The 12,085-nt window shown below is 46.1% G+C and overlaps 1 protein-coding gene across 1 annotated transcript in view; it reads right to left on the minus strand.

Annotated features, from left to right (window-relative positions):
* The window catches only part of GNA14 (G protein subunit alpha 14), a 224,379-nt gene that overhangs the window by 5,942 nt on the left and 206,352 nt on the right, over positions 1 to 12,085 (minus strand). Inside the window, 2 exon segments of the mRNA NM_001265908.1 lie at positions 1,449 to 1,577; positions 4,500 to 4,654. Coding sequence (NP_001252837.1) covers positions 1,449 to 1,577; positions 4,500 to 4,654 — 284 coding nt within the window.

Below are 12,085 nucleotides of genomic sequence, written 5' to 3' on the forward strand. Positions count from 1 at the left end.
TAATACCAAGTGAGCCAAAGAAAACACATAATGGACCAGATACAGCTGCCAAGTCACCCTCACCCACCCCTACCTCACCGCCCCACCACACACACACCAGTCCCTGAAGACCCTGGGTCGATGTGCTTAGGTGGCCCACAGGCCAACCACCCAGAACTGTTGTCCAGAAAAGTGCAGGAAGGAAAACGAAAAATTCAATCCTGTCCTTGAACCATGTCCTGGAGGTGCGACCACTCCCACAATGACGTGTTCGTGGCTGGCTATCACAGCAGGGAACCATCTGGAAACAGGACATTGCAACTGTCAAAAGGCTGAGCTTGAAGAAGCCATTCTATAAAGGCCTCAATTTCAAAGGTCAGAATTTTTCAGCCAGAAATATCCCACTGGGAGAGGTGCTCTGAGTTGTAAAGCAATAGATTTCACTGGTGAAGGATGTTAAACCCATTCAGCAGACTCTAGAAAGTAATGCAAAACCCATTCTTCACAGTCCAAGAAGGATAAACTTAGAAGAAATAAAAGTCTTTTCTAAAACAAAACAAAAAAAATCCTTGGGAGCCTCTCTCTAAGAGGTTTTGGACATGGCAAAAAGCAGTTAATTGTGAAAAGGCCTAGAGAAATTCATGGGCGCACAGGGGGCTACTATTAAAATCAGGGATATGCTAATATAGATGGGGGACATTTTTGAGGGGCTGGACCCAAGGGCTCCCCAAACACAGCAATTCTGGATAGAGAAGCACTGAGCTATAACTGGGGATCAGACAGGACCCGGATGTGGGAGGACTGGTGTGTTGTCTCAACTAGAAAATCATGTGTGATAATTTTTAGGAAGAACAAGGGAAATAGTGGATATAAAAGTGCTTTGAAATGTGCAGTGCTACGTATATGCCCTATATTATTCACTTTTTACCATAACTAAATGCAGTGAAGATTCACTGAAGTCATCCTAAAAGTATTCCCTATATTTGTAAGTAGAAATGCATACATTTTTACACAGCTGTTAGTTTTTATATATTATTCTTCATAGTTTTAATACACATTTTTGTATAAATTCTTAATTTTCTAAGGATAAATCTTGGAGGAGAAAATAGAGGAGAAAGGAAATATTATTCACCTTTAAAGAGAAGACATCGATAATCACTATATTCAATTTGTGGGATACAGAAGTATATACATTTGTGTGTGTGTGTGTGTGTGTGCGTGTGTGAGTTACACATAAGAACCATTCCAGGTTCCAGTAAGGAAACCCTTCTTCTCCAAGGGTAATAGGAAGGTGACTTCCTCTCCATTCTAGGGTTGAGATCTACCACAGTTCTAAATACCCCGAGCAGAGAGGGCCACTCTGTCCTAAGAGATATAATCCCTGCTTAGCAATAACACGTTTAAGAATCCATCTGGGGACTTCCACGCCTGGGCGGATTCTTCATGCTACATCAGGGGGACGGACTTACCGAAAGATGATGTTTTCCAAGTCAAATGGATACTCGATGATGCCGGTGGTGGGCACTCGGACGCGAAGCACGTCTTGTTGTGTCGGCACAAATGATGGTGTAGCGATGCGGTCGATGTCAGTCAGGTAACTGTATATCAGAGAACGAGGAACTGAGTCTCCTCTTAGAGAAGGGAGAAATGTCCATCCTATTCAAAGGAAGTCACCCCCCACTCACAGTGAGCCCCACACAGACACATGAATTCCATCAATGACTTTCCTAAGAGCCAGCCCCAGGCCAGGCTTCTCCATCCTTCCTACGACTGTTTTGAAGACAATATGGGTCAGAAGGACTTTCATGAGCCTTCTGGGACATCTGCAGAGCACTCCGTCTCTGGCTCCTGGGTTCTAAGCTCCATCGCTTCTATTTGACCAGCGAGGGAGACAGTGGGGCTGGAGGGACCAGGATGTTGGAAATGGCTGTCTCCAACGCCCCATCTGTCATGCTCCCTCCAGAGGCCCTTCTCCCTCCCACTCACCCTTGTCCAAGAACATTATATAATGGAGATGCTGTTCTCCAAAGCTTTGCTCAATGAACTAAATAGAGTTTCTAAGAAAATACACAGACGTAAAACAGGCCGAGGAGAAATTCAAAACAACAGCAACAAGAAAAAGTTTTCCTGTTGAAGACACTGGGAAACTATACATCTCCTAAAATAACCCAAAACTTGCCTTCACTTATTTTTGGCCATATATTGAAGCCCTGAGCTTAAAACATATATTTTTTTTTTCTGTAGTAAAATAAGAGAATCCTTTAAAAAACAACAACAACAACTTTAAGGCCTTTCTAAAAGACATTTTTAGGTAAAATAACTGTAACTCAGGCCCTAGCTAACAAAAGAGTTGGAGATGCAGAGCTAGAGGCCCCTGCAAGCTGAGACCAGCCCCGCCCTGTCCCAGCACAGGATCAGGGGCTGAGCAGGTTCACATGGAGGCTAACCAAGAGGTCACAGGCAAACCTGTTCACCACATGCCTTCAGCTCCAGAAGCAAAGCACTGGGGCAGCCTTCCACAATCCACCTCCCTACCCAGATACCGTCCCAGGGCTTATCACTGTTTTTGCTGTACTTTGATGTGTAATTATTTGATTTATACCTGACTTGCTCCACCAGACTGTACATTCTCTGAGAGCAGAGAGCATTGGTTGTTTACTACCTGCAGCCCTTACCACAGTGCCTGGCGCATCGCAAGCAGACCTCTCTAGCCAAGGGATTGAAAACCGCTGGCTCAGATGGAGAAAATGAGCAAGTGCCTTGAGTCCTGCCGGTTTGGAAGGTTGGGCAACTGGGTTTAGGAGAGGCTGTTTTCTCTGTGACAGCTCTGCCCACCACCCTAGCCATGCCCCTCGTCCATGTCAGTGGCCTCGCCCCCATGGTTTGCAGGGTTACATTGAATTGTGTAGCAGGTCTGGTGGGTCTTCCCCAAATGGATCTATATCAAGAGCCCTAGCCAATCCCCAGGACTTCACAGAGGCAGCTAACTCAGGCCACCTCAGCTATGGCTCAGGAACGTCGTGCCCATCCCTGGCTCCTTGAGGTGTCAAAGGCAAACCCTCCTCCGTGGCCCTTTCTTTCCTTCTTCCACCTCCCTATGCTGATCTAACACCTTATTGGGGTTTATTTTCCTGCCTTGAGGCTTTTTTGCACCTAAACATTCCTGTACTTAGATTAGTTGTGCCAACCTGGATTAATGACATTAAACTCTCAGCCCGGGATAAACACCAAAGAAAGGCCATTGAAACCACAGGAGGTGACACTTCAGGCTTCCTCTCCTGCCCAATGCCTTGTCCAGCTCAATGCCTGCTCCGAGGGTGACAGTGGTACCCAAAGGGAAGGAGGCAAATCTGGGGAAGGGATTCCTGAGCCTCAGGGGATGGAAGATGATATGGGACACGTGAGAAAGCTGAGCTGCAGAAGCAGGAGTTATTGCCACTTTAAGAAGGACCCATATCAAACTGTTGCCCAGTGGCCAGACTGAGGAGGCATTGCCCTGGGATATTATTTATTTATTTATTTAAATTTTCCTTTTTTTGAGACAGAGTCTCACTCTGTCACTCAGGCTATATTGCAGTGGTGCAATCAAGGCTCACTGTAACCTCAACCTCCTAGGTTCAAGACATCCTCCCGCCTCAGCCTCCCGAGTAGCTGGGATTACAGGCACAGGCCACCACGCCCAGCTACTTTTTGTATTTTTTGCAGAGACGGGGTCTGCTCTGCTGCCCAGGCTAGTCTCGAATTCCTGGTTTCAAGCGATCCTCCCACCTCTGCCTTCCAAGTCCCTGGGATTACAGATGTGAACAGGAAATGCCTAAGAAAGTGAAAATCTGTCATCTCTATGGGACAGCTTGCATGCCGGGACATCTAAATAGAAATCTTCTTACCTTCAAGGATTAATGAATTAAAAGTTGAGCTGTATGGGTCCAAAATACAGTGTGTAGGCCGTCACAGGCAGCCAATAAACAAAGGATTGAGCTTCCTGTGTGTGCTGGGAGCACAGCCTGCCTGTGCCACTAGAGGGCAGCACCAGATCAGCTGCTGATGGGTCAATGGCCCCGCTGCTCTAAACTTGACTTAGGATTTTAGGGCAGTTGGACCGGCTGTCTTCTGATGGGGAAACCCGAAAGGCAGAGGAATATAGAGAGGAGGAAAGTTGAAGCCAAAAGCAAGGGTATTTCTTGTTTATATCAGGTAATTTAAGCACTCCAAAGGAGATCAGTCCCACTTAAGGGACCTCAGATTTGATTGAGTCTCTCACTGGAAACGACAGGCTTAGAACACAGAGAGAGCAGGTGGGCGTCGGCAGGAAGAGAGGTCTGCGATCCACAGAGTGACTGACGGCTTTAGGAGGTGGTGAGAGATGGCACCAAGAGGTCAGGTGGGATACGGAAAAGCGGAGGCAGGTAGCGCTGCCGCTGTGCACCGCATTTCAGCAGCGTTCAGCGAGAAGCTTCTTTGAAGTGTGGCCGAGCTTGCCTGAAAGCACCGCGGGCAGCCAGGCTGGGCTCTGTACTCACTATTTGGCAGAGTCCGACAGCTGGTACTCCCTCCTCCTGTCATAACACTCCTGGATGCCTGGATCTTGCCAGAGCTGCTTGATGGCCTCCACCTGCTCCCCAGAGAGCATGGAGACCTTGTCCACTTCCACTTCTCTGATTATCTGGGCATTTTCCTACTCAAAGAAAAGAGAACCTTGTATCAGGCAAAGGAAAGGAAGCCAACCCATTGGCAATGTCTGGACAAGACTTGCCCTGGTCTGTGGATTTGGAGAGCTCTCACTAGGCATGAGGCATGGTGGGCACCCTCCCAGGGGCTGCTCGCAGCCAAGATACCCACTGCAGCCATGCTGAGTGGAGATGATGTGGCTGCTTAGCTCTGTGGAGAGACCACAGAGAGCCCAAGACCTACAGCTTCTGTGCCCAGCCATGTCCTGGGTCAGTTTCACCAGCATTCAACACCCAGTGGTAAATAAAAGAGACACTGGAGCTACCATCCTACCAGCAAATTTTACTTCTTCATTAACATGTGACTCATTTGAGTATCTGCACAGCCAATGAGGCCATTTAAAAATGGTGGAAGCTGGTCCACCTGGTACACGCAAAAAGGAGGTGCATTGTTTTTAGAGAACTGAAACACAATAATACCAACTAATCATCAGTCTGGGATTTTGTTCTTTCATTAAAAAAAAAAAAAAAAGCTGGCCAGGTGCAGTGGCTCACACCTGTAATCCCAGCACTTTGGAAGGCTGAGGTGGGCAGATCACAAGGTCAAAAGTTCAAGACCAGCGTGGCCAACATGGTGAAACCCCATCTCTACTAAAAATACAAAAATTAGCCAGGTGTGGTGGCGGGCACCTGTAATCCCAGCTACTCAGGAGGCTGAGGCAGGAGAATCGCTTGAACCTGGGAGGCAGAGGTTGCAGTGAGCCGAAATGGCACCACTGCACTCCAGCCTGGCGACAGGGCGAGACTCTGTCTCAAAAAAAAAAAAAAAACAAAAAAAAAAAACAATTACACTTTTGGAGGCTGAGATGGGCGGATCATGAGGTCAGGAGATCGAGACCATCCTGGCTAACACGGTGAAACCCCGTCTCTACTAAAAATACAAAAAATTAGTCGGGTGTGGTGGCAGGCGCCTGTAGTCCAGCTACTCCGGAGGCTGAAGCAGGAGAATGGTGTGAACATGGGAGGCGGAGCTTGCGGTGAGCTGAGATCACTCTACCACACTCCAGCCTGGGCGACAGAGTGAAACTCCGTCTCAAAAAATAAAATAAAATAAAATAAAATAAAATAAAATATATGTATATATAATAATTGACTTTACTTTTTAGAGCAGTTTTAGCTTGCCAGCAAAATTGTGGGAAGAGTACAATGCATTCCCACACAATTTGCTTTTTATTTTCTTGCATCACTGATACAGCTCTTTCCCACTGGGAGCCTCCCTCCCAATGCACTACTCTCCCCACACCACTGATTATTATAATATTATCATATTTATTATTACTATGATTATTAAATAATTATTTATCTATTACTATGGGAATTAAGGCCATTATTACTGTAATTATTACTATTACCACAGATTACCATTTATTGGCCATGTACTATGTGCCAAGGCCTCTACATACATTATCTCATTTAATCAATGGGAGGCTAGCATGAGCCAGAAATCTTTCCAAACCTCAGAAAATGGAAAAGATAAGGTTGGCCTGCAGCCACAGCATTTCCACGTGTTGGCCCCAGAGACTCAGCATCCTTTCCTTGGCTGCAAGTTGTAGCAGACAAATGAATCCTGGCAAGAGAAGCAGGACCCCAGGCTCTTCTTCCCCCTCCCATCTTCCTGTATCCCACAGCAATTACATCACCATGCAGGGCTGGCTACACCAGCAGCTGTGAGTCAGCAAGCATCTGCTTGGTAGCTGGGATGTCAAGTGTAGATGGTACCCCCTGAAAAGTCACTTTTATCGTGCGTCATTCATCCTTATAATTATCCAACAGCAAGCCAGAGAAAAGGAGGATCTTACACATCCACTTGGCTCATCCTAACCAAGGACTGTGATTAAATCGATGTGACTCTTCCCCACACCTATCATGAAAGTGAACGGAAACTCTTCTGGAGACTGTAGGACGTTCAGAGGCAGGTAGGGTCTCAAACAAGGTCCAGGCAGGATGGATTACTGGAAAGTGTGCTGGACTGGGAATCAGGACCCTGAGCTCTAAATGGTGTAGTTGGGACTTTTAAGGACCCCAACAAGTTACCTGCCTTAGTGTCCTCATTTGTCAAATGAGCCATGATTTCCACGGGCACCTGAATTATAAAGTGTTACTTAAATGTAAGTAGAATTAGCCTTTACTATTGTAGCAGATGTCTAATAACTATTTCTTGTTTGCAAAAACAGGATACATCCGTAGCCTCTAAACCCTGACTTCTAATCTCACCACCGGCATGCTGCACATCATGGGCCCTCTTCCTGACCGGCGAGAATGACGGACGGAGAACCTGGATGGTGATTGTCCAGTGTGGTGCACAGCAGCTCTCTCCCACGTCCTCCCCTCCTCTCGCCACCCTCTTGCTTCCCAAATAGGTCAGCTGCGCTGAGGTCTACCCTCTCAACGTAAAGTGTCTGTTTTCCTCTCTGTCTTCATGGTAGGCCAGGAAATGCCACGAGGGCAGAACCCATGTCTTATTTGTTCTTATATCCCAGAACCTAGTGCAGTGCCTTCTATTGCAAATAATAGGTGCCTTCTATTGATAGGTGCGTGCAGTAAACATCTGTGGTGCATGTAAAATTCATCTACCTAACAAGGCAGAAAATCATGAGAAAATGAAGAGTGAAAGCATGCTAGGGTGGGAAGACAGAAGTCCGTGCAGGTCATGGTGGGAGCACAGAGCAGGTCAGGGCAGCCTCTCAGAGGAGGAGACGCTCAGGCGACGCTTGGCCAATCTGTAATTCTAACTTGGGCTCTGGTGGCCCTCAGCGTCCTTGCTTCTTATAGGCATGCCTCTTTTGCTGCACTGCTAAGTTTCACTTTCAAAATCAGGTTAACTGCTGAGCGTTAGTACTGCGACAATCATCAGGGCTGTGACAAATGCATTTCTATTTCTCCTTCTCACAAACACAATGTAGGACTGAACTTTAGGGTGAATGAAATATGAGTGGAAATCACTCGTCTCTTTTGAAAATAAACGCTATGACCGAGCGCAGTGGCTCACACCTGTAATCCCATCACTTTGGGAGGCTGAGGGAGACGGATCAACTGCGGCCAGGAGTTCAAGACCAGCCTGTCCAACATGGTGAAACACTGTCTCTACTAAAAATACAAAAATTAGCCGGGTTTGGTGGTGCATGCCTGTGATCCCAGTTACTCGGGAGGCTGAGGCAGGAGAATCACTTGAACCCGGGGGGCAGAGGTTGCAGTGAGACGGAGCTACTGCACTCCAGCATAGGCAACAGAACGAGACCCTGCATAAGAAAGAGAAAGAAAGAAAGAGAGAGACAGACAGGAAGGAAGGAGAAGGAGAGGACAGGAAAGGACAGGAAGAAGGAAAGGAAAAACTTTTCAGAGTCAGTGAGTAATGCACCACACTCATTTTCATCTGCTGTGGTGATTTTGGAAGCATGAGACAAGACGGAGCCTCCATCGCCCAGGGCTCCTAAGTGACTACAGTGAACACAGACATGCCCTCACTTGCCATGCTGGATATGTGGCATGAGTGAGAAATCAACTCACAAGTTATCAACAAAGTTAAGTAAGCTGAACTTTGGGCAGTCTGTTAGTGCGGCATGACCTACTGCACAGATCCTGACTGATACACGTTGCAACGGATAAACCCAGCCTTTGGCTCTTGTAATAGAGAGAAAAAGTGGAACCCAGTGAGATATCAAAGAGGAAAGCAAGCTTCTACATGAAAAATAGGGAGTAGATATAGATATGACCTGTCAGGTCACCGGGAGACCTCACCAGGACAGGAAGACATATTGTCTGTTTAGCCAGGTGAGGAGAATTTGGAGAATCTGGCTTGAAAGAAGCAGAGAGCTCAGCCTCTTTGGAAACCCAACAGTAGAACTTGAAGTTGGAGCAGACTGCGCCCAAGAGGCCCAGAAGTACTCCAAGTGCGGAGATTTATTTTTTATTTATTTTTATTTTTTTTAAAGGTAGAGGCTCACTCTGTCTCCCAGGCTGGAGCACAATGGTATGATCTCAGCTCAATGCAACCTCCGCCCCACCGGGTTCAAGCAATTCTCCTGCCTCAGCCTCCTGAGTAGCTGGGACTACAGGCACCCGCCACCACCACTGGCTAATTTCTGTATTTTCAGTAGAGACAGGGTTTCACCATGTTGGACAGGCTGGTCGCAAACTCCTGACCTTAGGTGATCCGCCCACCTCAGCTTCCCAAAGTGCTGGAATTACAGGCATGAGCCACTGTGCCTAGCCGATTTTTTTAACTCTTATTTTGAAATAATATAAGACTTGCGAAAATGTGGGGAAAATGGTACAAAGAGTTCTATGCCGTTCAAGATTGGCCAAATGTGAACAATTAACTACTTTGCTTTATCATTCATCCTTTCTCCCTCCATGTGTGTGCAAACACACACACTTCACACCCATGTGGGCCAACACACACATTTACTCTTTTCCTGAAACATTTGAGAGTAAGTTGCAGGCACAATGCCGCCTTATCTCTAGAGACTTAGTGTGATTTCCTAAAAACAAGGACATCATCTTGCATAATCACAGCATAATGATCAGCATCAGGAAATGAGCATGGACACACCATTATTATTATTATTAAAGAGTATTAATCTTCAGGCCTTGTCCCAAGTTTGCCGGTTGTTTCAGGAATGTCCTTTATCTGGTCTGGAGCCCAGTGTAAGATCATATGTTGCATTTAGTGGTTGTGTTCCATTAGTCTCCATTTATCTGGAAAAGTTCTGGTCAGAGAAGTCATTTTTGTCCCTCTGAATGAGAACGGCCCAGCAAGGGTCTGCTCTTTTGTCACAAGTCATTATGAGGATGGCTGGTGGAGAGAGTGGCAGCTGAGGCCCCGGAGAATGTTCCAGGGACAAGTATGAGGAAGGGCAGGGAGGAATGAGGAAGGGAGTACCCTGTAAACTTTATTTAAATACAATTTTTAATTGGAATATGGAATATGAAATGAATGACTTTCTGTAGACCCTTAACAATGTCTGTCTGTGTATTATAAGAGTGGACTTGGCTGAGTGCGGTGGCTCACACCTGTAATCCCACTACTTTGGGAGGCCAAGGTGGGAGGATCGCTTGAGCCTAGGAATTCAAGTCCAGCTGGGCAACATAGTGAGACCCCATCTCTACAAAAAATACAAAAATTATCTGGGCATGGTAGTTGTGCCTGTAGTTCCAGCTACTCGGGAGGCTGAGGTGGGAGAATTGCTTGAGCCTGGGAGGTCAAGGCTGCAATGAGCCAAGATCGTGCCACTGCACTTCAGCCTGAGTGAAAGAGATACTGTTGCAAAAAAGCAATGATAATGACCCAAAAGAATGGAGTTTTGTGCATAACTCTGGTTTGGCAAGCAGCTCATCCACAGGTGTGTGGGTACTTGGATGGGCCTGTTCAAACAGCCTCCACGGCACCTGCATTCTGAGCACAAGGGGCTCTCCTGCACTGTGGGGAAAGCATTGAAGGCTAGCTTCATCTCAGGGAAAGAGAGGACAAGAGTCGGAAGAGGATGAGGGTTAGGGGAGATGTGACTTGGGTGGGGCACATGCTGAGTCTGAGGTGGAGGACAGCATCTAACTGGAGATGTCTAAAAGGCAGATGGATAAAATGGGTCTGCCTATGGTTCACGGAGAGTCCTAGGATAGAGAAACATCATGAGTTGAAATTGCCTAACACATTCATTTAATTGAAAAAAAAATCACTCCCAAAGGAGTAAATATTCTAGGAGCAAACTCAGTGATACAGAAACACGACCAGGCTCTCAAAATCGAGCTCATATCTGGCTTTCTCTTTTTCCTTTCTCAAACAAAATCACCATATTCACTGCTCTGACAGGGGAACCTGGACAGCAGATGTCCTCCATGTGTGTTTCATTCAGAAATTCCCAGGCTAACAGTAACAGGAGCTGCTGATGAAGTGGCGCCCTGCCGGTTTCACGCAGGGATCCGCGGCTGCCGGTGACAGTCCCTGTCGAGTGCGGTGAGGCCCTCTGGCTGGGACCCAGAGCCCAGCAGTCTGCCCCATCTCCACCAGATCCTCCCCACGCAGGGCTTCCTGCCCTATGAATGCCCCAGGACAGCAGGGCTCCGAGCTCTCTGTTCAAGATCGACTTTGCCAATTAAGCTAGAGTCCTTGTTCCTTTGTCAGATCATTAAGCATTTTGGTTAAATTTTATATTTTTAATTTCTATTTACTTGTATTTTAATTGACAAAATTGTATATATGTATGACTTACAAGCTGTGTTCTGATACATGTATACATTGTGGAGTGGCTAAAACAAGCTGTTTAACATTTGTATTACCTCACATGCTTGTTGTTTTGTGGTGAGAACACTTAAAATCTACTCCCTTAGCACTCTTCTTTTTTTTTTTCTTTTTTTGAGACACCATCTTGCTGTCCCCAGGCTGGAGTGCAGTGGCATGATCTCAGCTCAATGCAACCTCCGCCCCACTGGGTTCAAGCAATTCTCCTGCCTCATCCTCCTGAGTAGTGGGATTACAGGTGCCCACCACCATGCCCGACTAATTTTTGTATTTTTAGTAGAGATGGGGTTTCACTATGTTGGCCAGGCTGGTCCTGAACTCCTGACCTCAAGTGATCTGCCCACCTTGGCTACCCAAAGTGCTGGGACTACAGGCATGAGCCACCGTGCCCAGCCTGCAGTTTTCAAATATACTATATATTATTATTAACTTAGTCACCATGATACACCATAGATCTCTTGAGCGAATTGCTCCTGTCTAACCTTTTTGTTAAAATAATTGTTAACGTATTGATATGGTTTGGCTCTGTGTCCCCACCCAAATGTCATCCTGAATTGTAATTCCCATAATCCCCACGTGTCAAGGGAGGGACCTTGTGGGAGGTGATTGGATGATGGGGCAGTCTTTCCCATGCTGTTCTCGTGATAGCAAGTGAGTTCTCATGAGATGTGATGGTTTCATAAGTGTTTGACAGTTCCCTCTTCACAAGCTCACGCTCTCTCCTGCTGCCTGTGAAGAAGGTGCCTGCTTCCCCCTCTGCCATGGTTGTAAGTTTCCTGAGGCGTCCTCAGCCATGTGGACCTGTGAGTCAATTAAACCTCTTTCCTTTATAAATTACCCAGTCTCCAGTATGTCTTTATAGCAATGTGAGAATGGACTAATACATGTATCATAGATAATAAAAACTTACTATTTCAAGTGTCTACTGTGATGTACAGTATCTATAAGCTTTGTAAACACAAGTGAGATTAAGATAAAATATATTATTAAATATGAGAACTCTTTGTAGCATATTTCCAACTTTTGTAAAATCACCCCTCTTTAACAACGACAGAATTATACTCTGTGTTTTCCATGTCCAGAATTACACTATGTGTTCTATTAAACAAAAATTATGAAGTAAAATTTTAATATTCCATAA

Source organism: Macaca mulatta, chromosome 15, assembly GCF_049350105.2.
Source record: "Macaca mulatta isolate MMU2019108-1 chromosome 15, T2T-MMU8v2.0, whole genome shotgun sequence".
NCBI classification, from domain to species: domain Eukaryota; kingdom Metazoa; phylum Chordata; class Mammalia; order Primates; family Cercopithecidae; genus Macaca; species Macaca mulatta.